The sequence below is a fragment of the Ipomoea nil genome, unplaced genomic scaffold (genome assembly GCF_001879475.1).
Source record: "Ipomoea nil cultivar Tokyo-kokei standard unplaced genomic scaffold, Asagao_1.1 scaffold1509, whole genome shotgun sequence".
Taxonomy (NCBI): domain Eukaryota; kingdom Viridiplantae; phylum Streptophyta; class Magnoliopsida; order Solanales; family Convolvulaceae; genus Ipomoea; species Ipomoea nil.
In genome coordinates, this window is record NW_017617937.1 from 3,191,113 (window position 1) to 3,212,063 (window position 20,951).

Here is a 20,951-nt window from a genome sequence, read left to right on the forward strand (position 1 = left end):
TAGCAATTTTAATTTTTACCCAAGTAAATTTTGATTCTCTTATGGCCCGTTTGGTTCACGGAATAGGCCGGGAATGACATAGCATTCCCAGTAATAGGCTTATTCATTTGTTTGGTAACCATTTCTATTACCAAGAATAATATTCCTGGTAATGGCCTATTACCTTAAATGAGGTAATAGCTATTACTAGGGCCCCCCCTGGTATTAGCATATTACTGAACGCTCAGGAATAGCTTTTATAATATATTTTCTTTTTTACCCCTTTCTTTAACCTAATTTTTTTAATCCTATATATAAATTTATCTTATTTCACCACCGTCGCCGCCACCACCACCATCACCGCTGTCGTCACCGCCACCACCACCATCACCGTTGCCACAACCACCACCACCACCATCGCCACAACCGTCACCGTCCCCACCACTGCCACCGTCGCCCCCACCACTGCCACCGCCACCACCACCACTACCACCCCAGCACCACCACCACCATCGTCACCACCACCGCCACCAACAACGCCGCCGCCGCCGCCACCACCACCACCGTCGCCGCCCCCACCACCACTGCCACAACCGTCACCACCGCCACCGCCACCACCACCATTACCACCCCAGCACCACCATCACCACCACCGCTACCACTATCGCCGCCACCATCGCCACCATCACATATTTTTATAAGGGTATTTATGTCTTTTAAAACATATTTCATTTCTATTCCTTAAATCAACCAAACACTGTAATATAATTCCTAAAGTCTATTCCTTCCGCGAACCAAACAATAGAATACAATTCATATTCTATTCCTTGCCTATTCCATTCCTTATGGAATAGCATTCCTATTACTTCAAAATTCATTCCGTGAACCAAACATGCTGTTAGAGATGACCACGGTTCGGTTCGAACCGTAGGTTCAAACCGAAACCGTGATTGTGCAAACCAGAACCGTCTGTACGGTTCTGGTTCCGGTTCTTAACCGAAACCTATAAGGTTCCGATTAAAGGTTTGTAAAATTTTGAAACTAGAACCAGCGGTTTCGATTCCAAACCGAAAAAAATTAAATATTATAGTGTTTTTTTTTAATAATTCCGGTTCAGAACCGTCACCGGAACCGTGGTCACCCCTAGATTCTCTTGAGTAAGAAAGATTAATTTTGTATATTACATATTCAATATGATTAATGAATAGCTTTAAAAAATTGATTCGTAAAATATATTTACAAAATCTGAAAATCAATTTATCTTATGTTGAAATAAGACGTGAACATAGTAATTTGAAGCACTTGGTTTCATGTAAATAGTTTTGGGTAAGACCTTCATTAGAGTAAAAGTCAAATTTTAAAGTTACAATTTTAACTGGACCAAATTAGTTTATGGTGATGAGAATATTGAATGTGGTATGTAACTAACAAAACATGAATGTTAATTGATGTATTATATATATATATATATATATATATATATATATAGATATTGAATCTGGTGAGGTTACCTTTGTCAGGCAAGGTGGTGAGGCTTGATCTGGTGCGTTGTTTTGTTTTTTTGGATGGATGAGATTAATCTCATTGTGTAGCCACGTGCGTGTGTATTTAGTGCAAATGGGGTGTTGTTGTCTTTTTTATATTGTCTTAATTAGGTTGTAATAATAGATTAGCAGATTTTATGGGCTTGTGCAACACTAATTATGGTAGTTATGTGTTTTAATTATATTATTATTGTCGATATGCGTTACTGACGTGGTGTTTGCATCCGACTCTTAGTCTACCAGTTGTAGACTGTCTTCTCCGCAAACGCTTCTGCTCTCTCCCTTCTCCAACGGTCACTCCCCGATCAGATATCCAGCGCATTCTCCGACATTCTGCATGGCAGGGTCTTCTTCACGCCAATCCAAGAGACAAAGGCGGGGATCTGCTGCTCGCATTCCAGGTATCCCGTATGATTTTGATTGTGTATTCGATGTGGGGTGTGTATATAGAGTGGTTGGTGGTGGTGCATGTCGACGGTGGGAGGATGGAGGAGCGCCGGCGACGGGGGGAGGGCTGGGGAGTGCCGGCGACGGCGGTGGGAGGGTTGGGGAACGCCGGCGACGGTGGGAGGGCTGGGGAGTCGACGGTGGTGGGAGGGGTGGAGAGTGCCGGCGATGGCGGTGGGAGAGTTGGGGAGTGCCGGCGACGGCGGTGGGAGGGTTGGGGAGGGCCGGCGACGGCGGGGGGAGGGTTGGGTAGTTGGGTAGTGCCGGCGACGGCATGGGGGGCGGTGGTTTAGTTTTGCGATGCGTATGTTCATGGGGTGTTTTTTGTTCCGTGTTTTAGGGTTTACGCTCCGTTTTTTTTTTTTTTTTTTTTTTTTTTGTTAACTATGCAGTAGGTTTTTTATTTTAATTTTTTAATTGCATGTGCTAGTTGCTTTCATGGTCTTTGCATTTCAGTATATGTCTTATTCCAATTCGATTGCCAACTTTAAGATTGTTAACATTACTATTACATAATGGTAGTTATGATTTGTATATGAACACTGTTTTTAGTTCATGTGATTAAAATTATCTAACTGTGTTGGTTATTAAGAAAGTCTTTTAAAATGTTTTTTTTTTAATATTTTCAAAAAATAATTTGTCATATGCATGAGTTTTATCATTATTTGTTGTATAGTGGTGGTTATAATGTCTGTGCATATCATATATGAGATGGGTCTATGCAGTAGTTTTGGTATGTTAATTTTTTATTACGTGTGCTAATTGCTTTCATGGTCTTTGCATTTGATTATATGTGTTTTGAATGTCTTATTCCAATTTGATTGTCAACTTTTAATATTGTTAACATTACTGTTACATAATGTTAGTTATGATTTGTCTATCAACTCTGTTTTTATTTGTTGTGATTAAAATTATCTAAATGTGTTGGTTATTAAAAAAGTCTTTTAAACTGTTTTTTGTATATTTTTAAAAAATAATTTGTCATATGCATGAGTTTTATCATTATTTGTTATATAATGGTGGTTATAAGGTCTGTGCATATCATATACATATATGAGATAGGTCTATGCAGTAGTTTTGGTGTTTTAATTTTGTATTGAGTGTGCTAGTTGTTTTCATGGTCTTTGCATTTGATTATATGTTTCTTGTATGTCTTATTCCAATTCGATTGTAAACTTTTAAGATTGTTAAAACATTACTGTTACATAATGTAAATTATGATTTGTTTATCATCACTGTTTTTATTTCTTGTGATTAAAATTATCTGAATTGGTTGGTTATTAAAAATGTCATTTAATCTGCTTTATTGTATATTTTTTAAAAAAAAAATTGTCATATGCATGAGTTTTATCATTATTTGTTATATAATGGTGGTTATAATGTCTGTGCATATCATATATGAGATGGGTCTATGCAGTAGTTTTGTTATTTTAATTTTTTATTACGTGTGCTAATTGCTTTCATGGTCTTTGCATTTGACAATATGTGTTTTGAATGTATTATTCCAATTTGATTGTCAACTTTTAATATTGTTAACATCACTGTTACATAATGTTAGTTATGATTTTGTCTATCAACACTGTTTTTATTTGTTGAGATTATAATTATCTAAATGGGTTGGTTATTAAAAAAGGCATTTATACTGTTTCTTGCATCTTTTTTTTTAAAAAATTGTAATATTCATGAGTTTTATCATTATTTGTTATATAATGGTGGTTATAATGGCAGTGTGCTATTTGCTTGCATGGTCTTTGCATTTCGTTAATTGTATGATTATTCCTTTTTGTGTGTTGAGTGATTGCATTGTGTATGCTTTTGACATTGCGTTTTTTGAAATACTTTTTTCCTTGTTATTATAACTCATGGGTATATGCCAATGTTTTATTTTTATTTTTCTTTTTTAAAATTTTTATGTGGTTGTATGCGTTTATTGAGTGTATGGTCATTGCGTTTGACAATGTGTTCTGTATTTATTTTTCTTTTATTTAATTCAGTTGTCAAATTTTAAGATTTTTTTCTTTTTATTATTATTTTTATATAATGTCGGTTATAAATTATGTATCAACACATGTTTTTTGTTGTGTGTTTTTATTGTAGCAGACGATGGAGAGGCGTTTGAATCCCCGCCTGTTGCGCGTTCGTCTGTGGTGCATCATGGTCAACTAGTCCACCACGTTGGGGTGCCGACCACTGTTCAAGTCGAGGCACCGCTTTCCGGAGTGCAAAGTGGGTCCCCCCCAGTCCTTCCGGCCCCGGAAGTGGTTATTCCGTCTCTTAATACTCGCGGATCTCCTAGACATTTGGTGTCTCAATTTAAACATTTTACTGCTTGTCAACGCAAAGCGGTGAAGCAAATTGGATTGGGGGAGTTGTTGGATTGTGGGGTGGTGGATTTTCCGAAGCGGTTAAGTTGGTGGCTGCTAGATCAGTTTGATCCTTCCAACATGTCTGTGCGTTTGGACAACGGTGCACTACTGACTGTCACAGAGGAGGCTGTCCAGGCCACGTTGGGGCTGCCACGAGGAGGCGTTGCTATTACAAAGAGGCCCAAAGACGATGTTAGCGACATCCTTAAGGAGTGGCGTTCAAAGTTTGGGGTTTCGAACCATTATGTGAGGTTGGTTAAGATATGGGACATGTTGCGTACACCGTCTTGTTTGGAGGGTGACGTTTGGTTTAAACGCCACTTCGCTGTGCTTGCCGCTAGTATTTTTGGAACCCCGATGAAGAATGGGTATGCCAATCAGCTTGTATTCCATCATTTTGAAGATGTTGATGAGATAAAAAACCTCAACTGGTGCAAGTTTGTGTTGGACTGTTTGGTGGAGGAACACAAGAAGTGGTTTGGTGACCAGTCTAAGACTTTTGCTGGGCTTGCTCTAATGTTGGTGGTATGTTATTCAATACTATAATTTATTTTTGTGTTAGTCATGTGCGTCTATTTCTCTATTCGGTGCAAGTTTGTAATTTTTTCCCGGTGTTAGCTCCTGTATGTTGACAGGGTTGTGCAGTCGGCCAGGGTTGTTCCTCGGGCATTCCCTTCGTTCAGAGGGTGGACTACGGGTCTACTCAAAGCTCGTGAACTAGCTGAGTTGGAGATTGGGAGGTTTGGTGTTGGGAGTATAGATGGGCCTTTTGTCCCACCGGGTGGCCATAGTGTTCCTCGTGTTTCTGCTCCTGCAGCCCCCCAGGTATATTTTCATTATGCAATTCTTTCTGTTCTACTTTCTAATGGGTGTATGCATTATGCCATTAATTCTGTGCGGTTTTGGTGCAAATTCGAAAACTGGTGTATGCCTATGTCAATGCGTTTTTTGTTAGTTTTTTTTATTCACGTAACCGATGTTATAATTTTTTCCTTTTATGTGCTGATTGTTTGCATGCGGTATGCATATGGCATTCCGGTTTTTTTGTAACATTTTTTAAATTCATTAAACACGCTTTATGAGTTTTAACATTTTTGATATATATTGTGTGGTTATTGTTTGCAAATGACCAAACGTTTTATTTTTTGGTTATTTGTCCAGGCCAGTTGTGTTTTTTAAAAAAAAAAAAAAATCTTACGTCTACTGTGTGTGCTGGTTGATTATATGGTCGTTGCGGTGATGATGTGTTTTGCTCTTTTTTTTTTTAAAAATTACTTTCTCAAATTTTAACAGTTTTTCCTTCTTTTTTTTTTTTTTTTTTTTTATTTATTTTTGGTTCTAATTAAGGAATTTGGTTATTTATCAGTTGTTTGTTTTAAATGCTATTATATGGTAATAGTTTCTTATTTTTCATCGCAATTATTTTAAATGTTTGCACCCGTTGAATTTGTGCAGGCGCCAGGGGAATTGTTTGTTGCGAAGATGTGCTCATTAGACGCTGCATTGGATGATGTTGTTCAATTTGTTGGCGTTCACCCCGAATGCTCAACCCGCACTGATGGCGTCTTGCGTGTTTTAACCGGTGCACGGAAGATTATTTCGTTGTTTGAGGCTCATGCATCTACAGTTCCAGGTGGCGTTGCAAACCCCGCCGGTGGCACGCCAACTAGTGGAGATGAGATTTGGAGTAACCCGGAAAGCTTTCAGGTAGTGGATGATGCGGTTAGGGCGGTACAAGATGGTCGCCATCCATTATTACTCTCTCATACGGGACCATGTGTTGCTGATGAGCAGGCGGGGCTTATTATTGATGGGGTCGGGGGTGTGCCGCCACGGCATGATCGGGTGTCCGTGCATGAGCCATCGGGGGGCCCCGCGACCGAAACCCAAGTTGCTGTAAGTATGTGTGCGGTTATGTCACAAATAAATTCTTCGTGGTATGCAACCCTTGCTCATTTAATTGTTCTCTATGCGGTTATTAGGGATGTGATGATGGGTCGTCGCTCGGTTATGGGTTGTCCCAAGATATCCCTACCCAATGTTGGGAGGAGGTGGATGCGATTGTGCGCGAATATGTGGGTGATACTTCAACTGCTCCAACCGGGGGTAGTAGATCTGCACCTTGTGCACCTGTAAGTATTAGACTGGATGCCGTTTTGTTATCTTTATACCGATTTTCGGCCCACAATTATTCACTTTCTCTCAGTCCTCTCTGACCCAGAATGCTGTTGGTAATAGGTGCATGCGTTACAAGACCCCGCCTCGGTTGCTCCAAAAGCACAGTCTGTTGGCGGTGCCGGTGCGGCCGGGGTCATGACTGCACGGGGGCGTGGTATACGTATCACAACATCTCACAATGTATTTTCGACTACTCCCGAGGTATTGTGACGCACTAGTTTTGTATTGCCCACCCTTTTTAATTAATTTTTTTGTGCATACAAATCCATCTCTGGTTATTCCCATGTCGTAGCAAAACACTACGCTCGATCCGTGCAAGGGCGTGGGTTATAGTCCGCCAATGCGTGCTGCACCATTAAAGGCTTCACGGCGTCTAGTGCACGATGGCAGTGCTTTGCGCACAATCGATTTCAACTCTTACGCGCCTCTCACGCGGACTCGCGCCGCCAATATGCATGCTGCCAATAATGTTGATCCTCAAGCGGTATATGTTTGGGTTAAACGTACTGCTAATGTTGACTTGTAAGTATTTGTGCTTTCTTACATTCCGTGTTTCGATGGTGTTGACGTATTATGTGTTTATAATTTATTCATTATAATGTTGCAGGACGGCCGAATTATTTAACTACTGTGGCCGGTCCGCTCGTCGGTGCGAATTTCTCTCATTGTTGAGGGGGAACGAGGTGCTTGTGGGTGTGTTGAGTGTTTGGTCTTGCATTTTGAATGCCCGGGAGAGGTCCAAACCTATTGGTTCACCGAAGCGGTTATTTGCATCCCCAAACACAACGGTTAGTCAATCCTCATTTGGCTAGTTGCAGGCTTTTCACAGACAAACAGTTTCATTCCGATAGTAATGAATTGTTGTAATGCAGTTGTACTCGGTAGTTGAAAGTACAGCCAAATGGTCTCAGCGGTTGCGTTTGTTTTCTGATGCGTTAGAGGCCGATTTACAGGTGTCGCCGTATGAGTTATGGTCGGATATTGACATGGTTAGTGCACGCTATAATCCATTCATTATTTTGCATTTCAGATTTATATATACGTGCCATTAGTCTATGTGGTCAGTTGTTGCTCTTCTTAATTTGGGTGCCATTGTACCCGTTGCTCTGCATCCATCTTTTTCTACTTCATAGGTGAAATACACAATTATTAATATTATATATACAACATCAATTTAATATACAATAAATAGAAATAAATAAAATAGAAATATATAAAGGCTGGAAAACAAAAAATAATTATAAAAAATACTAAATATTACAGTAATAAAATACAAGCATACGTACAATTGTTCTTTCCATTGTATAATATAAGTATGCAACACGTTTTTTTCGCAGTTGTTCTTTCCGATAATAGATAAGGCGCATTATTATGTCGTTGCTGTTGACGTGCGGCGCCAGAAGTTTGATTTCATCGATAACTCCTCCGTGGATGGGGTATCTCTTGCCAAGTACGGGGACACCCCGTCTGTGCTGGTATTTATTTTTCCTTCTTATTAGTTAGTTTTTTACTTTAAAACAAATCGCGGTTCGGTATATTATAGCCATCACGGTATTGACTTGTCGTTTGACCATTTGTTTTCTTATTACAGAGAGATGTCCTATCGGTCTTTTTTGAGGATGCTGGTTATCCCGAACTTTATGTCAAGGTGTTGCAACTAATCCCAAAGAGACTCCGAATGTCATGGCGTGATACAAAAAATAAAGTGGATTGTGGTGTTTTTGCTATGCGTCACATGGAGACGTATACTGGTCAGTCTATTGCTGCATGGGATTGCGGTCTTAGCCGGGGTGACGCGCGCGCTCTACTCGCTCTCCGTGTACGGTATATCTATGAAATTCTTATGTTTCCTAGGAATACACGTCGTCAAATCATTGTCAGCAGTGTTGCCGGTGCTTAGTGACTGAAAGGTGGGGAGCTGAAAACGTATACCTGGCAGTTGTTCCCCGAATTTATATTTTTTGGACACTTTAAAGTTTTTGAATTTTGTTACGTAGATGGTCATTTTGGTCAGCACGTATACCTGGCAGTTGTGCCCCGAATTTATATTTTTTGGACACTTTAAAGTTTTTGGATTTTGTTACGTAGGTGGTCATTTTGATCAGCTCGCAAACATTACTCATCCGTTTTTCAGTATTTAGGTATCTATTTCGTATACTTATATATTCCGTTGCTTATGCTGTTAGTGCAGTCTTATATTCAGTCCTACTGCTGTTTACAGTAATAATGTCTAATGCTTTGTTTTGAGATACACAACCACTTCTCGTTAAACATATTCCATAGCAACATCTCTCCCATGCATGCATGCATCATGTTTCGGAAATACACACAAAATATCCTTCAAAATTTGATTATACGAACGGTTTAACGGTCTGTCCAAAACGTATGCTATGACTCTCCCATTAACTTGCACAATCTGTTCAGCTTACAGTTATACATTTTCTAACAAAACGCATATTCCTTTACGTTACTGATAAAATAGTTTGGAAACTCGCACGGACCCGGACATTCACTCGCCCACGCCGAAACACAATCCCATCGTGGCATTACTCTCTTCCAACTTCTTAAACTCTTCCCCAAATTTTAAAACAAGTCAGACATCGGTATTGTTGACTCAGCTGTAACGGCTACTATCGCTCGGTCTGGCACAATCAAAATATGTATTCAAGTTCTTTAGCATGTGTAAACGGTTTCATAAATATAGTATACCTCGTTTACAAAATTGCATTTTCCGTGTTATTGTGTCTGTATTTTGTACGATTTGTTGTGCTCAAACTATAACACGCACTTTTATGCAATTGCTACCGATATTATATGCAACGTAGCTGTCTGCTTATTTTTTTATTACGTCGCTTGTCATTTAAAATTTATCACCTAATTTTATTCCTAACCATCTCAAACATTATGCGACCTCGTTGTAACGATTTCATCTATCTTATTAAGTTTGTATCTACATATATGGCTACTTTAACCACTGCTGCTGCATGTCCATATCGGTATTGTTGCTTCAGCTGTAACGGCTAGTATCGATCGGTTCGGCACAATCAATATATATATATAAACTAACCGGTAACATGCTCACTCTTCAAACTCCAACCTAATTGCTTTAATAAATAATCTTAACATAACTTTGATGGGTAATGAAATTTGAAATAACAACTGTCCATGCACTAATTTGGCTTCCATTAACACTTAATACCAAATTTAACATTATGAAAATTTTAATTATAAATAATTTCAATCAAATTGAATATTTTTATCTAACATGAAATTTAACATATCCCTAAGTATGAATACGAAATTAATTTATGTTTATCGTATTTAGGTAAAAAAAAAAAAAAAAAAAAAAAAAAAAAACAAAGAAAACAAAAAAAAAAAAAAAAAAAAAAACCATCATCATAGCATCGATAGATGGAACAATCCAATATAATCATGCTGATCTGTTTGGGTGGGGTTGGCAGGCTGATCTGTTTGTATATTAATTTAGCATGCCGCCTACTGCACACGGTCACCATCACACTTGCACAAATGATCCCCAGTCCATTTAATCAATAAAGACTATCCAAAAACAATTATTATGCAAAAGTATTTAGTTCTGTTTATTAATTATTAACGGCATAATGGTTCATCTACTTTCGCGGGCAACTTCTGCTATTATGTCCATCGGCAACTCCACATGTTTTGCAGGTACGCTTTTTCTTATAATGCTCCGCCATTGCTATCTCCCTAGCTGATTTCATTCGTTTGCCAGACCCTTTGGTTTTTGCGACGGGGGGAGGATGCACTTCTATCACATTTGGGGTTACGACACCGCAATACGACTCCATTATTGCACGCTTCCCATTTACAGTCCAATCGGTCATTTCGTCCTCCCCGAATGTTGCTTCAAACCCTTCCATCCACACTCTTATCTCCTTCAATTTTTCTGGTCTTCCTTTAGCCTTGCCCAAACATCTATGGAATATATTCATTAGTTGTCCTTCCTCGCTGTTACCGTGCCCAAAAGTGTTGTTACCATGCTGTTTATCTCTGGCCGTACCTATGTGGGTGTGTTTCACTGCATCTCGCGTCCATCGGGGTGTTATATGTTGTGGGGGAATCTCATCGATACGTTCATCTTTCAGTACAACAAAAACATGGCTACAAAGTAAACCTACTCTTGCGTACATTCTGCATGTGCATGCTATGTTGCTTCCATCCTGCACTATGACTGTGTATTGTTGCTCATTTTCATCCTCAACGATATATGTCTTCACCCCGTTTGCCTCAGTGTATGATCGAACCCGACATTTAAAACACCCTGCACTTATTTGCTTTTGGACCTCATAAAAAATAGTCAACGTGTACACTGTTGCGGCTGATCGCTCTATTTGTAGTTGTGTCTCAAAATGTGGTTTCTGTCCGAAGCTACTTGCGGTCAATTCAAGGTTGTTCTTTCGTTGCTTTCTTACCGCACCCTCGAAACGGGTGAAAAACTCTACCAGACATAGGTGCTTGTTCATGTTACCCTGGAAAATCCGATTCTCCGCCTCTGAACGGGAAGTGGTACGTAGTAGCCCTCCCATGAACACATCATCACAAAATGCGGGCACCCATGATGCACGCTCCTCGTACATACGCGTTAGCCATCGGTTTTCATTTAGACTGTATTTCCCAATTACAGATTTCCACCCAATCTCGAATTCTGTTCTCGTTGTATTCTCGTTCCACACAACAGTATTCAATGCCTTCCGGAACTCATTATTCTTCGACATTTGAGCACCAACTTTCTCACCAACTTTAGTCATGATGTGCCACATACAGTAACGGTGACGACTACCGCGAAACACATCTGCAATTGCAATTTTCATAGCTGGGTCTTGATCGGTTATTACTATAGGTGGGGCAGCCCCCATTGCATTCTTGAATTGGTTCAGCACCCAACTGTATGACTCCACGTCCTCCTTATCAATCAGGGCCGCAGCAAACGTCACACACCGTTTGTGGTTATCAACTCCCGTAAATGGAACAAACACAAGGTGGTACCTGCATCGATTACATACCAATTTATAGAGTGTCACAAATTTGGCAAAACAATTAAATCGCACAGATCGCACACACATTCACATGCATACTACAGTCATGCACAAACTTATAGCCCCATTCTGCTTATATCATGCGTACATTCTGCTTAATTTTTTATATGAATTAAAATCAACAAACTCATATATCATGCGTACATTCTGCTCAACGTCCGCGTGCGTACTTCCAATATACGAATTTAAATCTACACAATCACCTATTTAAAATAACTTTATCATACCTATTTGTTTTGTATGTTGCATCAAAGGATACTACGTCGCCGAACGCACCATAGTTCTTCCTTGCCATACCATCCGCCCAGAAAACACGAGACAATTGGTCATTTGCGTTCACTTCGTACTCAAAGTACATGTCAGCACAATCTGTTTTCTGCTCAAGATAATTTGATATTACCATTTGCACATCTCCCCACTTCATGTACGCTAATAGGTCTCTTCTGTAATTCTTGAAGTCCTGTTGCGTCGCACCAACATTCTGAGGCCCCCCTACGATCTCGGCATATATGTCGTAACTTTTGCTTGCACCAACGTTTGCTTTTTCGCACTTGGTTATGAATTCTTGGTGTGCAATATCTATTTTGCGATTGACTTTCATAAGTGGTTTTTGGCTTTCCTCGCACAGGCAATGGGTGTGTCGTTCTTCAAATTTGTGTACCGTATATCGCCCGTCGGGGGCTATCTTCATTACAATCCTTGCGCCGCAACCAACTCTATTAGTAGTCCGCCTTCTCTTCTTCTTTGACCCCCCTGCTTCACCCATTGTGTCTTTGCCCCTATTCTCCTTAAAACCTTGCCTCGAACACACAACATCCTTTTTCAGAACGATACCAAAATCGTTCTTTTTATCCGAACTTCGGCGCACATCAAATCCGGTTGATGCGGCATACATTGTATAAAATTTGATTCCATCTTCTAGTGCGTTAAACAGTTGACCTTCATATGGTTTCAGACTACGGTCGCATTCTGTATACCAATATTTCGTACCTCCCGGGCTCATATCCATTCTGCAATCGTTGTCTGATTCATTTGCACTGACATCGCCTTCACTGCCAACACCTGTAATATACATTTCGTAACAATGTTCATAATAATCGACGCGGAATGTTTGCTCATCGAACAAAAATATTACTCTAAGCGTATGTGGTTAAAAACTATTTTTCATATGCTAATTTATTAGTTTGCAATAACCCACAACCCACATTGCACCAGTCTCATCCACTTACGGCACAGACTGTTGTTAAATTATACATGTACGCATATAAAGTTCACTACCCGTAATATATTTTTATAAACCAACACAAACACAGTAATAATCAACGCTTCCGTATTAATGTTTGATATACAGGTGAATGATACAAGCATTGCATTAACAAATCAACTATCGCACGCTTAACTAATACGCATAAGGAATCAAACAATATACGTACGTAATACACACAACCACCGCTAATAAACCAAAACACAGACGAAAATCGCATCACTGTAATTAAACAATGCAGTTCGTCACTTGCACAGACCTGGAGATGAGTTCGCACACAACACATTCACCCTTTATACTACGTTTCAACACTGTAATTAAACACTGCAGTTCGTCACTTGCACAGACCTGGAGATGAGTTCGCACACAACACATTCACCCTATATACTACGTGGTTACTGAACAAAACGCCGGAACACCAGAAAAAAAAAACAAAAAACAAGCCTGAAAAACAATGGAGGTCTCGCACACATAAGCAACTTGAAACAAGTACAAACTAAAAAACAAACAACAATTCAATACAGGATGCACAGACATGTTTTCACAAAACAAAATTTAAAAAAAAAAAAATTAGAAATTTTGCACATACCTATGGCCGGAGCCTCCATTTTTTAGTTCGATGTAGTGAAACAGGCGCTGCTCCGACAAACTGTATGGGGATGGCTTGCGTTAAGGAATCATCACAATAGCAATACTACTACATTACCGCTAATATATATTAGAATCACCAAAAATCGGATGATAATCATGGAATATATTCCATATAATTTCTCACCATAAATACTTATTAGATTACAATTACTTATTCACCCTTATGACTATTCTATCTTATAGAATCAATACAAATTCTAACTCAATCTCACCATTAAATATTTATTGATCTAATGGATATGATTAGATCTCATACACCCATCTAACTATGTGACCTCATGGGATCCGGAGCCTATATATATATATATATATATATATATATATATATATATATATATATATATATATATATATATATATATATATATATATATATATATATATATTTTCATGTTTGAGTACCATATATGCAATTTAAGAAATTAAATATTTTTGGAAGAAATATTTCAAAAATATGCTTGTGTGAATGATGGAATCATTATTGGAGATCTTTATTTATAGATGTAAGAAAAATAATCATAAGACATTCAAAAAAATAAAGATGAAAGTATTTCTATAGATGAGGTAATTGAGTCACACCCACTTGAGTTCCAATTTATTATATTTTATAATAATTTTTTTATTATGTATTTTGTTCCATTTTATAATAATTAAACAAAAGAAAAATATAGTAATAAACTAGTGGTCCTGAGACCTGACTCCTGAGTATACATGCAACTTGAAATAATCTTTTCTAGACCGAAGTGGACGTTGCAGAGCACAAAGTACGTCGGAGAAATAAGATCCGTGATTCGCATATCTTTGCATTTTTAATATATTTTTTTTCAATGGAGTTGAGAATTTTTCGAAAAAAGGAAAATAAAAAGAAAAATTGTCAAATAAGTCCATAAATTTTATAGAAAAAGTCAATTAGACTTTTAAATTTTTAGAATTTATAATTAGACCTACAAACATGTTATTTTGAAATAATGAAATCTACTAATATGTAGGGGTGACCATGGTTCCGGTTCCGTGGATGGCAAAACTGGAACCTTATAGTAAGGTTCTGGTTGGAACTGCCGGTTCTAACCGGAATTATTTAAAAAAAAACGAAAAAAAATACTATAATATTTAATTTTTTCGGTTTAGAACCGGATCCGCCGGTTTCGGTTCCAAGATTTTACAAACCTTAACCGGTCCTGGTTCGAACCGAACCGTGATCATCTCTACTAATATGTTGATAACCTGTAATTACAGGTCAATTAAGGTTCTAACCAACTCTGACGAAATTTTGACAAACATTCAATCAAATTTCGATAAACTAGGTCAATTACCAGCGACCATCAAAATAACATGTTTGTGAGTTTATTTACAATTTTTAAAAGTTTAAAAGTTTAATTGACTTTTTAAATAAAGTTTAAGAGTTTATTTAACTTTTTTTCCGAAAATGAATAACATTTTGCACCTAAATATATTGTCGGTGCGTCGAATTATTTGACGCGGAAATTAAGTAGAGGAAGCATATATTCCATCTTTACAAATGCTACCATGAAAGCAAGATTTTAGAAACATTATCCTATAAAAAAAAAACATAAATTTATACTAAAGATAAGGTTTAAGTGGCTTAAAAAGTTCAATTCAACAAACTATGAACTCATACCACGTAGCAATATCAAACTCGAATCTATTTCAAACCCGATTAAACATCACACGTCTATTTATAATTATTAATACCCGAGGAGAATATCTGAATATGAACAATCATGTAGCAATATCAAACCTGAATCTATTCCAAACCCAACTAAACTTCACACGTCCATTCATAATTAATATATCATAATTATGTGTATAATTGGATATAAGTATGATCACAAATTATACGGTGGATTAAAGTCTACCACACACATTGTAGTTGAAATTATATATATCCAGTTAACATATTATGTAGCTTTATTAGTATATTATGTAACTATAATTCTGTAAATAAATTTAAAATATATAATATGTTAATTGCAACATGTACATAATATGTTAACTAAATATACATATATAATATACTAAATGCAAGTACATAATATGAACATGATCCATAATACATATGGTAGATTCTGGTCCATGATATAACTCTTGGGGTATGAGTGTATGGGATTAGTTCATGACTTAGATAGTATCTGTAAGAGTACCATTATCCATGAATATTTTATAGTTTTGGAAATAGTGAGTGCTGACATGGTGGAAAGAGAAGGCAAGAGAGAGAAATTATGCGCTTTTTAGGCACACCAAAGTCGAGTCGGACACGTGCCATACAGGCCGACTAGAGCGTTAAGCATCTACTTTTTTTCTTTTTCTATCTTCTCTTTCCTAATCACACTTACGAAAACTCTTTAAAAAAACACCGTTATAAATGCTCTAAGGACCATGCTAGAAACTCTTATAATTGTTTTCAAAAAAAAAAAAAACTCTTATAATTCTAATAATAATTAAATAATATTTGTAATCTTTGTACGACAGTGTAGTATGGACTGTCTGCCAACTGGTTTCTTTATTTATTTAGTATATTTGCAATATCAAGTTAGATGTGTATTGCGGCCGTATTGCCATGTATCAAAAAGAATTATAGAAGCGGTGGTTGACAGTTTTAGTTTTTACAATATATATATATATATATATATATATATATATATATATATATTAACTTAAACAATATCTGTACAAGGTGGCTAAGATACATCCAAGAAAAAAGACAAACATGTAATTAAAGTATTAAAAAAAAACAACAAACCTCATAAATGGTGATCAAATGGATGGAATATTTTTTTCATATATGAAAATCACAAATTTAGTACTTACCAATACTCTTTTAGTTGAGTATGTTGTACAAAATTTTGATAATAAAACCCCCAAAAAAATAATTATAATTTTTATGTGCAAATCGTAAAAGTGAAAATGGTGAGTCTTTTGTATGGTGACAACCCGAATTTCACTAGAGTTTTTGAAGTGTTTGTACATTATAAAGAGTTTGAACTATGAGTAATGTCATTAAATTTAGGAGTGTAAAGAGATTTTGGTTGAGTATAAGGATGTTGTAAAGAGTTTGAACTTTTTCCACCAAAAAAAAAAAAAAAAAAAGAATTTGAACTTTGAACTAAGAGTAATGTTATTAAATTGTACGTCATTTTATAGAAGAATAAGATGTTAGTATGTATTCATGACCCTTCATGATGACATTTTTTTTTTCAACATCGGTTTCCCTTCATGATGACATTATTGTGTGATAATAGTATAATAATTGTTGTTCTCTTGTCTATTCACGTTACTTTATATATGAGAAGGTAGAAATCTTAATCTCTAAAAGTTTGTTAATTATATGAAGACTCCTTAAAATAAAGAGAGACATTCAATAAGTTACAACTTCCTGAAGAATTTGATTTATAACAAACTGTTGTTAGAAAAATGCTTCTTTAAGCACTATCTCTGCCACAGTTCATATGTTGCAGCATGAATGACATACCAAAACAATAAAATACACATATTCAATCTAAAACAAATATATGACAATTAATTAATTAATAAATAAATACAAAAACGTATATTATTTGTACACTTACACATAGTTCACTGTATCTAACACTTTTTTTCCAAAAGAAATTAATAAGGGAAAATGATTTGTAAAGAAATTAGAAACTTGTATAACACATGCTATATATTCCAGGATAATTATTTATTTAATGTTATTTTGAAAGCCGAAAGACGACGCACAAACTTTTGGTAGATCTTTCGGCTGTTGCCCCTCCTTGAGTGCTTGACGCGACAGGCTACGACCCTGATGTTGACATCTACGTGGCGCAAATTATGTTGTGCAACCGCATTGTGCACACGATTACAAAAACGATATTGTTTCACTTTTTTAAAAAAATATCATTTTTTATTGTGGTTAGTTACGTAAACATATGTTCATAATTTTATAATTTCACATTCAGAATGTATAGTTATGAAGTTATGGATGTGTAGTTATACATGCAATTCTGAATGTATAGTTATGAAGTTATAGATGTGTAATTATGCAATTCTGAATGTATAGTTATAAAGTTATGCAATTCTGAATGTATAGTTATGAAATTATGGATGTGTAGTTATGCAATTCTGAATGTATAGTTATGAAGTTATGAATGTGTAGTTATGCAATTCTGAATGTATAGTTATGAAGTTATGGATGTGTAGTTATGCAATTCTGAATGTATAGTTATGAAGTTATGGATGTGTAGTTATGCAATTCTGAATGCATAGTTATGAAGTTATGGATGTGTAGTTATGCAATTCTGAATGTATAGTTATGAAGTTATAGATGTATAGTTCAAATTATGCACAACATAACACCGTTAACGACAACCGAAACTGATTTTTTTTTTGTTTAAGTCGGACGTCAAAACGACGTCGTTTTTGCAACCGTGTACACCATGCATGGTGCACACGGTTGCACAGCATAACGCTCCTCAACGTGGTTGCCCTAGTTTAGTTGCATTTCAAAAAACTCTTGATGTGGTTAATTCACTTTTAGAAAATGTGTAAAATTATATAATTAAATATTTAAATTATTTCATTAAATTTAATCAATAGTTATAACAATTGGTGGGCATCGGTCGGGTTAACTGAGTTCAGTTTCTGTTTGATTCGAGACGTGGCATTGTGTTTTACAATAGAAGGACGTGATTAATTAGTTAATGTTCACCTATTGTTAGCCAACTTTTTTAAAGTAAGATATGAAAACTAGATAATCAAAAAGCTCTATGATTAAGCGTGTTTAACTACCAACAAACGCTGGGATCTATCAATAATAATATAGTAATAATTCTAAATATAATTAACATTTATAAATTAGCACTAGTTTCTGAAACCAGAGCACTGGTTTTCGAAGTCAGAAACCAAAGCACTGGTTTCCGACGGAGGGTTTTCGTCTTGACGGCCAGAAATAATTTTCGGTAGGTGGCAAGAAGGGAAAGAAGGTTGTGGTTTCTCTTTGGTAGCAAGAAGATGAAGAAGTTGAGATATGTTTAAAAAGATGAAGCAGTAGCGGATGTAGCGTGAATCCTTAAGAAATGACTTTTCCTTGAAAAGAGATGAAGTTATTTTTTTTTTTAAAATAGTTATTTTTTCGTTGACTGAAATTTTCCGACTCCGACCTTGTCAAATATTAAAAACTCAAAAATTAATTTTTAAAAATCATTTTTCAAATTTTCAAACACGCTGGAATACAGAATACCTACTAAAAGATAATTAATAAACACACCCAAAATATCTAAGGAACCTTGAAACCAATAAAAAAGAACAGGACTTCAAAGGCAGGGAAAAAGAAAAGGATAAAACTTTAAGGAAATGATGAATGATATTGTTTTTAAAAATGTAATAATTATATGACCACCAAAATGTATTTGCACGCCACGTGTCTGTGTTATTTATGAACTTCAAAAATAAACCAACCAAATCAAATTTAAGGAAATGATTAAGATAAACCGCCCGACACAACCCAGACAACACTTTATTTGCATAATAATAGGACGGCAGGCTTAGCTACATTCACAATTTGGACCACTCCGGTCCCAAATTATAATATTATCAGCATTTTTATATCACACTTTTACTTTAAAATTATTACATAATTAATTTAATTGTTGATTATATTTTAATTAATTTTTTTATAAATAATAAATCATATGTGTGTATAATACATATATTATTTGTGCATATATAACTTAAATTATAATTTTTAATTATTTATATTTATTAATATTTTAATATTAAGCATTAATTTTCGAATATCGTGTGTATAAAATGCTAATAGCATCTAATAAGAGTTGTCATTTCTTATGATATGCTAGTTTGAAAAATAAATATTTTCAATTCAAGCTGTACTAAAAGAAATTAGAAAAATATCCAAATTACATATTCTTTTCGTATTTAATAATTTAATTATACACATTTTAAGATGAATGACCAATTATTCTAACACTTGTTCCAAAAGAAATTAATAAGGGAAAGTGACTTTGTAAGGAAATTAGAAACTTTGAATAACACATGCTATATATTCCACAAAAGGATAATGAAAAGTTGATGGTATTTTGAGAGTGAAAAGATGAGGCACAAAGTTTTGGTAGATCTTTCGGCTTTTGCCCCTGCTTGACGCGACGGGCTACGACCCACCATAATTTGCTCTTATCTTTTAGGAAAATGATAAATAGACCTTAAAAAAGGAGTAAAATTATGATTTGATGTTCCATAAGATTTTTTGGTCCCCTTTCTCGATTATGATTTAATGAATTAAGTTTTTTGTTTAAAAAAAAGGAGTAAAATTTCGGCCATATATCTTACTTGTAGCGATCATATTCATACATTATTGACGACTCAAACAAGGGGAGAATATAAAAAAGTTTCAAATCCCAGCTGCGAACCAGGTTTGGGAGGCCAGAATTAACGGATTATTGTATCGCTGAATCTTTACGTGTTGTATGGGATATACGTATATATAGTACAATGGAAAATTTGTGGTGGCCACCGGAATTTTATTCTAAAATGAAAATGCCCCGAGCTCCAATCTGGTTCATTCGTTGCTCTTGGGATTTCATTTAACGATAGTTATTGTAATTATAATAATTTTTTAATATTCATTTCAATAATCATAATAATTTAAGGAAAATGCTCATCATTTCGTTCTCCTAATGATTTTTACCTTCAAACTTTTCTCTCATGATGTGTCTTTTATTCATTCGATGCATATATACCAATGAATATAATTGGTTAATCCACCACTAACTAATAAATAAATTTAATTACCAATCACATGAGGACAAACTCAATATGAGTAGTTTTTGTGGTTTTTGAGGTGTCAATTAGAAGAAAGAGGAGGGAGAGAGAAAGAAGGAAAAAGAGGAAAAATAAAAAATAAAAAACAGGTTTGACGCGAAAAAAAACCAAGCAGAGGACGCGCCAACCAACTCCTGCACTGGACGCACCCGGCTAGACGTTGTATGTGCGCAAAATGAGCATCAATGCGCTCTCTTCTCCACTTTCTCTATGTCGTGAGACTCACAAAAAACCAGCTGCTTGCAAGATGCTCCAAAATATTCCCTATCCTCCACATAAGCTATGTTTTTCTCAAAAGTTGAGCAAAAACTACTATTATGGTGGCTCTGATGACAACTCGAGAAAAAATATAGGAACGATTTGTAACACTGCTCATAATTTAATTATATTGCAGTAATTGTGATGAAAATGAAGGGCAAATGAGACACATTCAATAAGTTCAATGATTCAATTATACAAATTTTATAAATATAATAGTTTATTTTATGATTATCTCTATAAGTTTAATAGCTTATTTTACACTTATTTCTAGATTTTTTATTAAGCATTTATTAACTATAATATTTGACTAGAGTTTTATATAAATGATGAGTTAATTGCCTAATGTGAA

General features: G+C 35.8%; 1 protein-coding gene across 1 annotated transcript; it reads right to left on the reverse strand.

The window, feature by feature from the left end:
• Positions 1-10,143: 10,143 nt before the first annotated feature.
• Positions 10,144-12,664, reverse strand: LOC109188847 (protein FAR1-RELATED SEQUENCE 5-like). The gene is made up of 2 exons (XM_019339483.1): positions 11,817-12,664; positions 10,144-11,539 (listed from the first exon to the last, which is right to left on the reverse strand). Exons 1-2 carry the CDS (start codon positions 12,662-12,664, stop codon positions 10,144-10,146), a joined length of 2,244 nt encoding a protein of 747 aa, XP_019195028.1.
• Positions 12,665-20,951: the final 8,287 nt, after the last annotated feature.